This window comes from Nannobrachium achirus (genome assembly GCF_963921795.1).
Source record: "Nannobrachium achirus genome assembly, chromosome: 10".
NCBI lineage: Eukaryota > Metazoa > Chordata > Actinopteri > Myctophiformes > Myctophidae > Nannobrachium > Nannobrachium achirus.
In genome coordinates this window covers 51,232,876-51,249,632 of record NC_137819.1, presented here as the reverse complement: position 1 = coordinate 51,249,632, position 16,757 = coordinate 51,232,876, and the positions used below count along the sequence as shown (strand labels likewise).

The 16,757-nt window shown below is 42.9% G+C and overlaps 1 protein-coding gene across 1 annotated transcript in view; it reads right to left on the bottom strand.

Moving 5' to 3' along the window:
* Nucleotides 1-16,757, bottom strand: part of rmp24 (ribonuclease MRP subunit p24) — a gene marked incomplete at its 3' end in the record, with an annotated part of 68,455 nt that overhangs the window by 38,335 nt on the left and 13,363 nt on the right. The window contains exons 2-4 of the mRNA XM_080735565.1: nt 7,331-7,353; nt 6,074-6,220; nt 5,219-5,415 (exon numbers count right to left, since the gene is read on the bottom strand). Of these exons, the coding sequence (XP_080591691.1) occupies nt 5,219-5,415; nt 6,074-6,220; nt 7,331-7,353 (367 nt within the window). The remainder of the gene's footprint in view (nt 1-5,218; nt 5,416-6,073; nt 6,221-7,330; nt 7,354-16,757) is intronic.

Here is a 16,757-nt window from a genome sequence, read left to right as displayed (position 1 = left end):
CTCTCAAGTCAAGGACTTCAAATTGATATGTGTTTGGCCATGGCCACTCATCTGAAAAGGTTTTGTGACTAGTTTATTTATTTATTTTTTAAAGTATTCAACGTTTTCCAAACATTTTTGACACTTTTCAAAAATCCAAAAAAATAGCAAATATTGCACTTTTTTTTACAAAAAGTAGATTCACTTATTTATTGTACTTAGCAAGACATTAAAAAATAGCCAATCTACAAGCTCACAACACATGTAGCTCTGGTTCATAGCGTTAGTGGAGTTCTCCCTAATGCAATGTTTCATTTACCTCCCAAATCCTTGGCAAATCCATAAAGACCCACGTCTGGTCTGAAAATAACAAAAACTGTTTCGCCTCTCACCAAACCAAATGTATCAGTGGACAGTTGAAAGCTTACTCTACTTAGCGGACGTGGTCCACTAAGTAGTCCCACACGATATAAAATACATTTCTAGGGCAAAATGAAAAATATAAGATATTCGATCGGGTACATATATATGCGCAGAATTACAATTAAAATACATTTTTAAGTTGAGGCTACTTCCTCAATTTCCTGGTCAGTGAGAGGCTGCGGGAGGCGCTGCTGCCTCTCGCTCTGCTCTCTACCTGTTTCAGAGCGTTTACAGAGAGACCACGTGTCCTACTGTATCAGAATGTTACACGTCGGCGCGTGTCATCACACCTTTAAGTAAAGTAAAAAATAAATCATAGTACTTCTCGCCATCCTCCTCCCTCCAACCGCCTCCACTGTTCCTGGGTGTAGTATGTGGTCGCTGTCGTGCAGAAACCTCTTATCTCCATATTCTAACTGTTTGCATTTTTTCGTAAATTAACACCATACTTGATCATACAACAGCATCACATAAAATCACCAAAAGTAGCAGATCCGCAATCTGGAAGAGACGCACTTCGAGCTTGTAGATCTGCTACTTTTGCCGTTTCTGAATGTGAATCCTGTAAAGTAAGTTTCGGACATATGAGGTTTCCATCCGACAGCGACAATATGTATGGCAGGTCTCTCTCTTATACCTCGAGGCAATTGCCCTCGACACCAGGAGATAAAAATAACTTATACGGTAGAACAGTATATATTTATGTATGTATCAGTTTACTCGCGTGAACTCGCGTGAAGGCCAACGACAGTGGTGACTTCAAAACATACAAGGAATATATATACGCAAAGTCACGCTTGACAAGCGTGACTTTGCGTATAATATTCCTCGTATGTTCTGTAGAGAGAGGGGCCCCCTCGAGCGTGGCGTGACTTTGCGTATAATATTCCTTGTATGTTCTGTAGAGAGAGGGGCCCCCTCGAGCGTGGCACAAAACATAGCTGTGTTTGAGGTAATCTCTCAAGACCAGATTCCTTCTAACAGCAGAATATGTCGGCACCACTGCCATAAACATGTAGTGTTGTTGTTAGTAGGAATAAACATACGTAAGTCTCGCGAGCCGGACCGTTGCCTCCAAGAGGTAAATTTAGTTCGCTGGAAATGAAGCCTACTTCCGGGTTCTCCTTGAGCCTGCTGTTCCTATTAATGGCCCAGCAGATGTCGCTATTTTACCTTCGGTGTTGTCAATACAAATATAATCTCAAGGGGAGTCAATGGGGTTTTGGGGGCGAACTTTACACTTGATTTTATTACCTCAGTAAACCTTTTCATAAACACTTTGTGTTTTCAAAGTTTTTTTTTTTTATCGTCATGATATGCGTTTAGTAAATCATGGTCCCATTCATTTTCAAATTAATATTAAAGTACTGGCTCTACTGAGTGAAGACCCGCCCTCGCTGTGGTGGTAGCCAATACCATTCATTTCTGTTTTCATTTCGGACCGGATATAGACCGGCTATAGACCGGCTATAGAAAGATGGCGGATTTGAAATCGTTGAAAAATAGGCTTCATTTACGGTCTGTAGAAACCAATGTTGTGGTCGCTGTCCATTCATTTTTAGGGCCTATGGTTTAACTGGAACACTATAACATTGAAGTCGACAAATGGATACTCTCTCCTGATTGGCTGAAATAGGAACTCACCTTAAATTGTATTTTATGGTTTATTATAAAGAGATGGGGAGAACCCTGTTACTGAACAGACAGTATACCAGCAATACATAGTATCTTAACTGTTTTACTGCTACGGACGTTCCCGTTCGCCCCATTTCTCTGTGTCGCGTCGCGCCAATACGGCCGTTCATTCGTTTACCTTGTTGATGTCCGTAAGCTGATGAGGGGTCGCGCCGCCGTGTACTGTAATCACATCGCCCGCAGTGATGGTCTTAAAGATCCCTTATGCGTTAACATCAACGGAGACCAATTCTCTTCCGTGTTGATTTCTCTGGCCCTGTGGCTCTGTGGCCAGAGACTGGTCTCAATGGATGGCAACACATAACGACCAAATTCACATTAATTCTTGCATGACGCCGCCCTCTGCTGCCTGGTCTGCCAAAGCGCATGTTGCACAATCCAAAAAAAAAATTAAATAATAATAAATAAATAAATGTCTAGCTATCTACTATAACGTCGCAAAGGTAAGCCGCTTTTTGCTGGCGCCAGACCCAATAAATAAATAAAACATCTGGCAGTAAAAGAGTTAATATAGATCTTTTGCCTTCTTGTTTTAACCAAAAAATATCAATTACTGGACACTGGACAAAGGTTAACTTGAGCAATGAGTATTATGTGTGCTTCTCCTGTCACTGATCTAAGTTTGTGCGTGTGTGTGTGTGTGTGTGTGTGTGTGTGGGGGGGGGGGGCTCATTTATAAAACTGTTGGATTAATTTCCATCTCATTTTCTGCCCTGATAACATTAAACGTTGAATGTCACTGTGTTGAGCATATGTTCCAATCACAATTTCCATTTTAATTTGGATAATCATGAGACCAATTTGAATAAATCATTCATCCGCTGAGGTTAAATGTAACCTTCAACCAGAAGCCTTTATATTTATACTCCCCCTGTGTAGAAAAGGAACAGCTGACCTTCAAGCTCCCGACACGTCGGACGTGTTGTGAGCTTTTAGGTCGGCACCAGCCGGCACAACACCGTTGTGCCACAGGAGCACAAATAAGGATTTTAGCACGTGGAGTGCGCGGAGCAACGAACGATTACTTCCTGTTGGTTTCCTCCAGAGAGCCAATCAGAGTGCTGGATGGATGTTGACCTTCAGCGGAGCGGAGGCCAGCACAAGAAGTAAAACTCCCAGCCACACTTCTGCATACTAAACACAATGCTCTGCGACAAATTGATCCTCCTCTCTCTCCCTCTCTCTCTCTGCCTCTCACCTCATGTCTCCTCCAAGTCCTCCTCATCTCTTTCTGCCTTCACTTCTTCATCTTTCTTTGCAAACCTCCTCCCCTCTGCTTCTTCTTTCTCCCCATGTCGGCCATGACTCATCTTCTTTTTGCCCTGCTCGACAGTCAGCGATAACTGAACGGTTGTTGGACCGTGTCTGTCTGTCTGTCTGTCTTCGGATAGGTCAGCGACCGCGGAGGTGGTTATTACCCTGCATACCAAATAAGCCGGGTAGCTGCTTTTTAACGACGGCAGCGGCGGCTGCTGCTTTGCTTCCAAGCGGAGTTGGTCCGTGCTTCATTAGCCTGGTGCCAGAGAGTCACTGTGGTTCTTTCACTTCTAAACTGCTTTTTCTGACAGAGCGAGCGAGGCGGGTGACCTCAGTCTCTCTACCTGCCTGCCACGGACGGCTATCTGGCTGACGGTGACTTCCTAATCGAAATGGGAATACCACCGGTGGTGGGGTGAAATGGAGAGATGGAGGCTGCAGAAAATAGACCAGACATTTTGTCCCTTCCCTTCCCTGCCACCCGCCCGCCCAGTCAGTGTCGTCTAAGGACAGTTCTAGGGTCTTGGGTTGCTATGCTCAATAACAAGCTCGATACGCACAAAGCTTATTGATAGCACGTAATTGATAAATTTGTTATCGGGTTTCCAGCTCCATCCAAACTCAACAGCGAACAAACCAAACAAACGCAGCCTTAAAAGTTTGGGAACACTTGTTCTAGAGCACAGGGTTCTCAAAATAGGGTCTGGGGAGGGGACCCCCATATGGGTCCTTGAAAGGGTTCCAGCAGGGGGTCCCCCAGCTAAACTTGTTCATATAGCATCACAATCATTTTTAACCACTTACTTATACTTTATAGTATACAGATATTCAAAAATAGCCGATCTACAAGCTCACAGCTTTAACATTTTTAAAAATGCAGTATCTTTCTTGATTTGTTCACTTCTCTCCTGGGGGTCCCTGCCAAAAAGGTTTGAGAAGCACTACTGCTCTAGAGTTGTATAAGGCTGTGAGAGAGAGCAGGTCTACTCTTTATGCACGACGGTGTAGGTTAATGGATTCAGAGGGAACAGTGCAGTAATGAGTGCTACAGACGGTGACAGTACAGTACATGGTCTCTGTAATGTAATGGAGAGAGGACTGCCGACATCCTTCAATGTGACAACAACGCAAAGACTTCTAATTGTCCTGCGTCACAGTCGGAGAGGACTGTATTGCGAACTACAATAGTTTACACATTAAGTCATTTAGCAATGACGTCCAGCAGCCCATTCTATGCGCACTAATATTGCATTATGCATACACGACACGTCTGTCCTGGCTGTATGTCAAACAAAAACTGCTTTGCAGTCTGCTTATGTTCTTCAGAAACATCATCTTAAATCAAACACCAGATTATTTTTACAAGCAGTTCTTAAAATCAACCATCACACACAATTATTACACCAGGAATACCAGCCTCCTGCTCCAAAAACTAATAAAAACACACAGTTATTTATAGATCCATATCATTCTGGAATTTGTTACCACCTCATATTAATCTCACACAAAATAAATTATCATTCAAGATATCTTTTAAGACCCACTTATCACAGCTGACCACATGACCGAAATATTGATCTTATGTTGTATCTAATTATATTTACTAGAAGCTGGGCCGCCCTTCGGGATGAATTGAATACATATAGGAACACAATGGAAACTCACACCAGGACTTTTCTGTGTTATCCTTTTAGCCTTAATGTCTGTCTGTACCTTGTGCCGTTTACATTTCTGACCAATAACGTATTCAATTCAATTAATACAAGTGTTTGAGTGTTATACAAATACAAATAGTAACCCAGTGTTGTTGTGATACAGCCATACTTCAGAATGAAATAGTGCATGCGTTGACAGTTCCTCATACCAGAGTGGAGCAGGACGTCCTGAAGCGCCGCAGCATCTCCCTCTGGGTGAGGCTGAGGCGCCTGCCCCGGGCCTCCCTGCGCAGCACGCTCTGCACCCGCGCAGACGCACGCCTCTTGCGACGCAGCCGCACGCGGTGGTTGCCAGGCTCCAGCCACTGGCCGCAGTACTGACACACAGCCGTCTGAGGGTAGTCACCTGAGAGGAGATACAGTGATGAGAGGGGGTAATACATTCTATGGGGGGGGGGGGGGTCCCTCAAAAGCCACTTATAACAGGGGGTCCCCGGCTAAATTATTTCGTCTTCGGAAACCAAGTGGACCCTGACAAGTCTTAACGCATAACAAACGGAGAGTAACCTGACTCATGGTGGCAGTAGTGCGTATACTGCATATACCGCCCTACTTTTACCATCTGGAATCGCTCGGGCAGACTCGATGTAAGGGGCGGGCCATTTTTTCAAATTCTTTAGCAGGTGATTGGATGGGGCCGTCTGTCTATCACAGTCTGGGAGTGCCAACTCCAACCACTCATATTGGCCTGTCTGCATGACGTTACACCCAGAATCCGCCTCCTGGGTTTCCAACGTGGTCTGCAGTCAGACTCTATTGGCTCAGAGCTGCTCAGAGCCTGCCCGTAGCTGCCGCTGATTCGTCTGGTCTGGGACTTTACGAGTGATATCAACTCTCCCCGAGCAGTCTCAGATGGTAAAGTAGGGTGGTACACACTGCTGCCACCATCTGGCGGAGTCAGGTTAAACGGAGAGTCCTTGAAAATTCAAAAAAAGTTTGAGAAGCACTGCTTATGTGAACAGTCAGTGAACAGCCAAGGTTGAGAGAACAGCTTCCTGTCGTACCGGGGGGGCGCAGAGAAGAACTTCCTGACGTACTGTGGCGATGCAGAGAAGAGCTTGCTGTCGTGCCGTGGCGATGCAGGTGACACCTCTGCATCTTAAGCTGCTGGCACTTTCTACACTCAGACACAGAGTCAGCGATGCTCCGTTCTGCAAGGAAGAAAAACATCTTTGCGTTAGCCATACTATTCACCACGAGGTAACACGCTCTCCCGCACCCCCTGAGTGATCCCAGAACTACATATCCCACGATACAGTACAACCGGAAATAACCCTAAATGTTCCGCTCTGACGGCTCCATGTTACCAGATTTAGAAATATCCATTTATCTCTAAATCTTTTCCCAGATTGTGTTTTTTGGTCAAAACAAACCTTTTTTCTAAGGACCGTAACTAAAGAACCGAACGGATGATCGTGGATAACATTTTTCTATAAGATGCTCCGCCTGGCCATGTGCCTCTAGTTTACATCCTGGCCACATGGTGCGATACTGTTGCTGGAGAATATAAGGTAAAACACAGAAGAAACGTGGCAGAGGCGGATTAGTTAATTAATAAATACCTGGCAGTTGATGTGTTAATACAATATAATACAATCTGTATGGTTGAGTATGTTAATACAATATAATGTATACAATCTATATGGTAGAGTATGTTAATATAGTATAACGTATACAATCTGTATGGTAGAGTATGTTAATACAGTATAACGTATACAATCTGTATGGTAGAGTATGTTAATACAATATAACGTATACAATCTGTATGGTAGAGTATGTTAATACAATATAACGTATACAAACTGTATGGTAGAGTATGTTAATACAGTATAACGTATACAATCTGTATGGTAGAGTATGTTAATACAGTATAACGTATACAATCTGTATGGTAGAGTATGTTAATACAATATAACGTATACAATCTATATGGTAGAGTATGTTAATATAATATAACGTATACAATCTGTATGGTAGAGTATGTTAATACAGTATAACGTATACAATCTGTATGGTAGAGTATGTTAATACAATATATAACTTATACTATTGGGGTGGATCTGACACGAATTTTGACCTGAATGTCCCCTGAGCAAGCAGGCAGGCAGGCTTGATTAGCTCAATGGTAAGAATGTCAGAACTTAGTTGCGCAGGAAACCGGGTTCAAATCCGGGGTAGAAGAGGAAAGTTCCATAGGCCTAGTGCTGCTTTAAGATACTACAGTAAAAAAATAAAAAATAAAGAAATTGTTTAAAATGTACCTTTTGCCTCCTGAGGTCTTTGCCTGTAAAATCAGAAAAAAGAGAGAGAACCATGTCAGATGAATGTACAGTAGTAGTACACAGTGCCTCCTCAGACTTATCTCAATATCCTTGTAGGCAATCAGGTTTACAACGAAAAACATGAATGAAAAGAAAAAAACAATAAAACATTGCAGAAAATTGCAGTGACACAACAAAAGGAATCATAATAAAACGAGCAACAAAAATGCTAATGTATTCCCCACAGGCTTTTTGCATTGTCTGATTTGAAGACTTTACATTATATTGGAGTGGGAGGGGGAGAGGGGAGGGGGGAGAGTCAACCACTCCACACAACAAATACAATTTCTATTAACATCTACATTGTTGCTGTTGGGCACGGGCAGGAAAGCTTGTATGTCCAAAACGGTATCACAACAGTCAGCTTGATCAAACGTTTGAAAATGTGTTGAAAACATTTTTCCAACATGTAAAGTTTAAATGATTATGACAATCATGTTTTGATTGGTTTAGTTACTAGTTACTTTGTAGATTTGGATTACAAAACGTACATTAACCACTTCAGCCTCATATACATTTCAGACATTTGAAAATAGCCAAACTACATCACAAAGCGCATTGTGGGCGTGCAGATCTGCTGGGGATCCCCCAGGAGGAAGTGCAGGACATTCTCTGTTGTAACTGTTACCCTGCGACCCGATTCCGGATAAGCGGTTGAAGATGCATGGGTGGATTCTTTACTTTACAAAAAATAAATAAAGTGAGTACTTTTTCCACCACTGTCTGAAAGCCAGATGGCTGCCAAGAACTAAAGCAAAAGCCTTTTTTTTTAAACGAGGCACACTGAGAAATGTAAAACATCTGCTTTTCAGAAAAAAGTTTGCAAAGCTTTGAATAAAGCCGCTGTGATGTGGATCGTGGCCAGCTAAGGCCTGATGCTGCTGCAAATCTGGCACAACAATATAAACCTAAATGACAGGAGGGAGGAAGTGAAACGACAAAATAGTATCACACTCTTCGCTCCACATTACAGACCAAAACATAAACGCAGTTTGATTTGAAAACGCTCCAAAATTAAGTGCACATGACAAGAAAGTGTTTCCCTCCCTCCTGTTTGCTAGTCGTCCCCGATGAGACATGGCAGTGAGGCTTCCTTCCTTCCTCTGTTCAATTCGCTGCGCTAATCGAATTAACTTACTTGTCGCACTTTCACTTTTTAACTGCACATTTAGATTGTGGTGATAAACACTGAAGATATGGGCCGCTGAGAGGGAGATGCTATCAACAGAGAAAAGCTGGAGGGAAGGAGAGCGCAAGAACTCAGTGGAGTGTGGAGTGTTATGAAGCATTATACGTGAATTATAATGTATTATGATGAAATATAGACCTGGCCCGAAAGTGAAGTGTTACCTGGTAATAAGCCCTTTTGCAAATCCCGCCCCATTCTGCCCTGTTACTATGATAGGACATTTGACCCTGGGCAGATTGTTTTTATAGTGGCAGTGAATGGGATTTTTTTTCCCTTCATAGCCTCATTACAGCTATATAAAGTACCAAAGGAAAAACATCTAGGTGATATTAATAAAAATCACACCCGTGTGAACTGAGCGGTGGTCGTGGAGGCTGTGCAACAGCACTAATGGGTGGGTGCAGCGGGGTTAGTGTGCTTTACAATGCTGTAGTTTCTTCACACACTAATTTATTTGACCCTAAAACATTCAGTTTGTTAATAATAATAATAATACTTGACCACACATGCTGACCCACCCTTCCCCCCTGTGTGTGTGTGTGTGTGTGTGTGTGTGTGTGTGTGTGTGTGTGTGTGTGTGTGTGTGTGTGTGTGTGTGTGTGTGTGTGTGTGTGTGTGTGTGTGTGTGTGTGTGTGTGTGAGAACAACAGCGCCCCTCCCTTAACATGTGTTGTCAGAAAAGGTACTGCATGCTTGAGGCTACATACACGGACGGCCGGACGGCCGGACGGCCGGACGGACGGCCGGACGGACGGCCGGACGGAGACCCACACACACGGCCACGTATAGGAGCGTTGTGACCACCGCTCAAAAAGGGAAGACAAAGGTACAGTAGTTACATTGCAAAACAGGGGGTTTACCCGAAAATATATGTTTTAATTTGTTTAATCCCAGTGGGACAGAATCCTCTTTGCAGATTCTTTTATAGTGGTAGTGGATGGGATTTTTTTTCCCTTCATAGCCTCATTACAGCTATATAAAGTACCACAAAAAACACATCTACGTGATATTAATAAAAAGGGAAGAAAAAGGTACAGTAATTAGTTACATAGCAAAACAGTAGTTTTCCCCCCGAAAATAAATGTTTTAATTAGTTTAATCCTCTGGATCAGAAAGAGAATAGACCGCGCATTGCATCCTGGGTAGGAAGAGGACAGAACTATAATCCTAACCTCACATAATAGGCTGGCTTTTCGTAATTCTGCCCATTTAAAATATATGTACCCAATCGTGACTCTTAGACCATTGATATGGTCCATGTGAACTAGTTTGTTGAAGCTTATTCATTATGATGAGCGAGATCACGGCCGAGATCGCGGCCGTACCGGGCGATCGCCGTGTCGCGCACTGCGGACAGTTTTGAAAGCCACATTTAACATTCTCCACTGCACAAACTCCACCCCCGATAGCAAAAAGTGAATGTTTTTTTCTGGTTGGCCAGTCAGGGAGTCTCAGGGACCAATCAGAAGGCTGACAAACGGTCTATTACAATGTGCTGCTGCACTGAGTTTATAATGCATTATGACGAATACTATAAATGACTAGTTATAATACTTGTAATAAAGTGTTTTGCATAATTATAAACATTTATAATTATAAGTGTTACAATGCCTTGTAAGGGCATTATGATGTATTATAAATATAGTTATAAGGCATTATAAACCCAACCTTAATAATAAGTATATCCTGTTTACCCCAGGAGATCTACAGTATGGATGCACTGATGGTGCCATAGTTTTGTACTTCTTCTGTTTTGTATGTGTCTATGGAGTTAATTGCGACCGTCAGGTCGCACTTTACTATCAAAACCACCACAAAGTGTAAGTAACTCCGTCCGTCCCTCCGTCTGTCTGTCACACCTCACACGTCACACTCTTGCCCTGCTCATATCTCCGCAACCGTTGCCCCGATCCATGCCAAATTTTGCACACACGTTCCTTGCCTGCCAAACTACAACCTCCAAGGACCCCCGGAGCTCCAGGGACCCCCATGTCCCTGGGGGACCCCCAGATGAAAAAAAATCCAAAATGTGCAAAAATGACCAAATGACCACCCCAACCGGCCTGCTCACGGGGAATTCCCGGGGACCACCGACTCCTGCTGCTCCACAACGGATGCAAAAGTGGTGGCGCCCCCAGTGGAGGACCCCCTACACTGCAGCTCACATAAAATGCCGTAACTCCGGCTAGGAGCGACCGGGACAGCCGGGGCCGGTACCTATTCGTCCACCTTGCCGGCGCGGAGACCCCATCCCTCATTTCTCACATGGCCCTCTTCTAGCGCCACCATGAGGCCGATTCTTGCAAAACACATTTTTGGACACTGCTCCTACAATTTTTGCCCTAAAATCACGCAAATCGGTACACAGTATGTCTACACTCATCCCATCAACATGAATCTCTCCCATATAGCGCCACCTCCAGGCCGATTTTTAAAAACACATTTTTGGACACTGCTCCTACAGATTTTGCCCTAAAATCACGAAAATCACTACACAGTATGTCTACACTCATGTCATCAACATGGATCAGGAAGATTTTGGCAAAACACATTTTTGCCCTATTTGTGGAGATACGTGACCTACGGTCGCTTATCTCCCGATTAGGGAGTCTTACTGGTATTAACTCTTTTACTGCTTCGGGCGTTCCCGTTCAACCCAATTCTGAACGTGGCGCGTTGCCAATAAGGCTCGTTCTTTTTTACCTTGTCTGATGACTGTAAGTTGATAAGGGGTTGCGCCGCCGTGTACAGTAAAACATCTCCCGTAACGCTGCTCTCAAAAATCCACCGCACGTTAGCAATAATGGAGTCCCAAATCACTTCCTGGCTATTTTCTGTGGACCTGAGCTAGATTATGCATTTCTATGCTCTGAACCACGGAAAGCGGAGCGGCCCAATTCAAACCCATTCTTTGCATAAGGCTGCCCTCTGCTGCCAGCTTGGCCAAAGTACACACGTAAAAAGAAAAAAATAATAATAATAATAATAATTGGTTGAAAATATTGAATAGATCTTTTTCTATAACATCGCAAAGGTAAGCTGCTTTTTGCTGGCACCAGCCCCAATAAATAAATTATAACATCTGGCGGTAGAACTGTTAATCTAATAGACCCCCAGGTGTGATATGCAAATATGTCTTCCCTGTGTATTTTTGGTTACTTCCTGAAAGCTGAAAGCCTTTGTTGTCAAAAGGCTGAATTGAAATACACTGATATATGACATCACAATATCATCCCCTCCCCTTTTTTACCATTCAACAACACTGTGGGTGTGGCCAACTTCAGCTCGGTCACCACCCACCAGGCATACTTAATGAACAGATGCGTGTGGCCACACTTTCTGGAAAACACTTTTTTGAAAAAAATCTTCCTCCAAGTATAATCATGATACCTGATGATTATATTGTAGAGGGGGAAAATCATTGCACCTCATCTTTAACATTGTTGGAAAAGACCTGCCAGGATGTATTAAAAACACTGCCTGTTAGACCAACAACTGATCCGTGTTTTCCAATTTCTGTTTAATCCGTGCGGTAAGTATACATTCTGTCTTCCACAACACGCCTCCACAAGTAAAGTAATGAAATCAAACACTATTTGCTGAGCTTGCAGCAGCAGTGCGTGGAATTGTTTGAGTTTGTTTTGTTTGATTGTTAGCAGGATAACTCGAGAACGGATGAGCGGGTGTTCATGAAACTTAGGTAGGAATGATCAGAAGGCTGGCACAAAGCCACGACTATCTTTGTTACTTTTTTTTGGGAAAACGATAAAAGCTCAAGGTCACAGTCAAGGTCAAAATCGTCATCTGACATTTAGAACTGTGGAAGAATGGGCAATTACAACTATGTATATTTAACCACTTAAAGGCCACTATTTAGTCGAGGTTTGGGTTGTGCAGTCACCTTGCCATGATGCAACTCAATGTAGGTGAAATAAAAAAAATCACACCCGTGTGAACTGAGCGGTGGTCGTGGGGGGGGGGGGGGGGGGGGGTGCCTGTGTGTGTGGGGTGGGGGTGTGTGTGTATTGCAGTTGATGCTCAGGGCAGGCTAGACTCAACAGCACCTCTCTGGTCACCCAGGGTACTCAGGCTACACCAGAGGCTACATACAGACAGACAGACAGACACACACACAGACACACACACAGACACACACGGCCACGCTATGGAGACGGTGTGACCACCGCTCAAATATATGTTTCTCCATTGACTAGAAATCAAAACTCTTTACATGTAGACAATCAAACCTTGAGCAAGGAATTTTGCGACAGTGGCAACGAAAATCCTTAACTGGAAGAAACGTCAGGCAGACCCAGGCTCTAGGGTCTGATTCGGACAATACAACAATATACAGGTCCTTCTCAAAAAATTTGAATATTGTGTAAAAGTTCATTTTCTTCTGTAATATAGATATAATAGATTTTTTTAAACTTTCATATATTTTAGATTCATTGTGCATGCAGTGAAATATTCAAAAGCTTTTTTTTGTTTTAATTTGGATTTTTATGGCATACAGCTCATGAAAATAACTAGAATATTCCACATGACCACTCAAAATATGCATTTATAATACAGAAATGTCAAAGTTCTGAAAGGTTATGTCAATTTATGCACTCAGTACTTGGTATGGAATACTTTTGAACAAATTCCTTCATCAATGGGGCGTGGCATGAAGGTGGTCAGCCTGTGGCACTGCTGAAGTGTTATGGAAGCCCAGGTTTGCTTTGATCGAGGCCTTAAGTTCATCTGTGTGGTTGAGTCTGGTGTCTCTCATCTTCCTCTTGACAACACAACACAGATTCTCTGTGGGGTTCAGGTCAGGCCAGTTTGCTGGTCAGTTAAGGCTAGTAATACCATGGTCACTACACCAGTTACTAGTAGTTTTGGCTATGTGGGCAGGTGCCAAGTGCTTCTGGATAAAATAAATTATCATCTCAATAAAGCTTTTCAATCTACGGAAGCATTAAGTGATCCCCGGGTAGATGACTGTCTTGACTCTGAACTTGATAAAACACAATGTGGGCAAAACCAGCATTGCAATGTATTGCAGGTGTTGGTCCACTGTGTTTCATCAAGTTCAGAGTCAAGACATCCATCTACCTGGGGATTTTTGAGCACTTTGCACTTCTGTAGGTTGACAAGCTTTATGGAGATGATGATTTCCTTTAGCCAGAAGCACTTGGCACCTGCCCACAGAGCCAAAACTACAGTAACTGGTGTAGTGACCATGGTATTACTGGCCTTAACTGACCAGCAAACTGGCCTGACCTGAACCCCCCAGAGAATCTGTGTTGTGTTGTCAAGAGGAAGATGAGAGACACCAGACTCAACCACACAGATGAGCTTAAGGCCTCAATCAATCAAACCTGGGCTTCCATAACACCTCAACAGTACCACAGGCTGACCACCTTCATGCCACGCCCCATTGATGAAGGAATGTGTTCAAAAGTATTCCATACCAAGTACTGAGTGCATAGATTAACATAACCTTTCAGAACTTTGACATTTCGGTATTATAAATGCTTCTTTTGAGTGGTCATGTGGAATATTCTAATATTTTGAGATATGGATTTTTGATTTTCATGAGCTGTATGCCATAAAAATCCAAATTAAAACAAAAAAAAGCTTTTGAATATTTCACTGCATGCACAATGAATCTAAAATATATGAAAGTTTAAAAAAAAACTATTATGTCACAGAAGAAAATGAACTTTTACACAATATTCTGATTTTTTGAGAAGGACCTGTATATATATAAAAAAAAAATCTTCCTATTGATCTTATTATTTGAAGATCCGGTCCAGATCTGGATCCACAGATCTGGAAGGTTACATTCTTAAGTGCTTTGGTTATAGAAAATCGCTATATAAATGCATCATGTACCGTTGGTGTGGTTTCACTGGCACAGTTCTGTGCAGGTGACAGTGTACGTATGTGAACACTGCTGCTGGATGTTTGATGTACAGTATCAGTATTCATTGTGTACTTTGTCTCTGTTCCTGTCAAGCTGTCATGTAGAGCTCACCACTGGTTGACGGGAGCACACAGACATCAGCAGGGTGACTGACAGGGCTACATAACAGAGCTGGCAGCACACAGCTCAGCTCAGCTCAGCTCACACACAGGCTGATGAAAGGAACTGATCTGATGACTTTTAGTTTAAAGTACGTTGGTTTAAAGCTAGAAATGTCTCCGCCTGGCTGGGTTGCCTAACCAGGGCCTGCAAAATGTGCAAGTCAGTCATAGCTAAACTGAATGGTATATGAAGAATTCTGATATATCTCGATCACATGACTTGACTTGAATGGAAGCACTATCTCTAGGGTACTTAGGAAACGCGAAGCGCCAGAGCGGCGATCCGATTTTGGAATTTCGATTTCAAATTAAATTATCTGGTTTCTGGACAAATGTATTTTTCTCAGGATTCTCGGGTTGGGGCAGTAAATGAGTTAACAGTGTTCAAAGTTTCACGATGATCGGTCCAACGGTGCTGGAGATTGGCTGCTCACAGACGGATACACGGATGGAAAATAAATAAATAAATCACACCTGTGTGAAGTGAGAAGTGTTGATGATGATAGACAGGGAAAACGCTTAGAAAGCTTATGTCATCAGTATTCGATACCAGGGAAAAACACACATGGACACAAAGTCACGTATTGGAGTGGGTTGCACCTCTCCAATCTGGCTAGCCATTGTCAAAGAAAAGGGAAAAACAGCGCCCTTTTGTTTTGTTCCTTTTAGCACTACATCTGTTCTTGAAAGATTAGCACCGCTCAAAAACAAACTAGGAAGGTGCAAATCTATTTGGGAAATTGCAGGTGTGGTTGCACCGACACGAGTTACGAGGAATCCCCTGGGAAATGAATTCCGGCTTACCATTTATATTATACAGTAATAGAGGCTTGTTCATCAGGTCACTCTGACACCATCATCGGGACAAAGATGTTTGTATTTAGCGGTTGAGGGTTTAATCAGGAATACAACAACATCATCAGAGTGTTTGACACAGAGACCAACTTCTGGCTGAGCGCACCATCTGGAAAGCTCCTATCTGAAGGATGTGAGTCTCATTCAGCCTTTGCCTACAATGGAGAGCTCTACATATATGGAGGCTGCAGCTCTACCTTCAATCATTTAAATGATCTGTGGAGATACAATCCAGAAACTTTCTTCTGGAAGAAGGTTGAGCCCAAGGGGAACGGTCCCTGTTCAATATCTAGTATATGTGCTGTTGCATGGTGGGAGATTGTATCATCATCTTTGGAGGATACAACGGAACACTCACTGATAACCTGTAGATCTTAGACTTCAGTCCCTGTATGAAGACGTTATGTAAGCTAGCAGTTATTCAGTACAGTCTGGATAGTCTGGGATCACTTCACTTTTCGGGATTGTAACCGGTCTGGAGCGGAAACCACAACACGTCATGTTGTAGTACTCAATTTGGCCGGAACTATCCACCGGAAACAGTTTTAACCCAAAATAATTCCCCTGCGCTCAAGGACATACTTTTAGGGCCGACCTAATAAACTCCTTGATGCGGAGTAGTTTTGCTTTTGAAAAATATGTTTGGTATAATGCATCTTTTAGTCCAACTCGTAGCGACTGGAAAGTCTACACTAGGCTACTCAAGCATAGGGATTGGGGAAACAAACGGAAGGAACCAAATCAAAGCACCCAGGGAGTATGTGTCCACAGTTTCGGTGCCATTGTGCCAACAGTGCCAGAGATAAGTTGTTCACCAATGGAAGGATGAACACACAGACGGAAAGACGGAAAGACGGACGGACGGACGGACGGACAGACAGGGTACGAAACATAGTCTCGAGACAATTTCTTTTTCTTCTTTTTTTCATTTCTGCTAAAGCATTAAGCTATATCATGCTTCGACTAATTAGTTTCTATAGGCAACACACTATTGTTCTCAGTCTGAGACCTTTTTGCCAGCAAAGTTAGCCTGCTTTTTGTTAACCTTCTGACTGATTTTATCCGGGTTGTCTGGGACAATATAATTAGCCCCTAAGAGAAGCATTTGAAAGTTGAGTAACAGTCTGGGTCACGAGACCACAAATTGCATGACTTGAATCTCAGTGAGTCAAAGAAATACTGTGTGATGACAACATGATTGTAGATTAACATTTATGAGTGAAGGTCATTGTCCATTACTTTGTACAT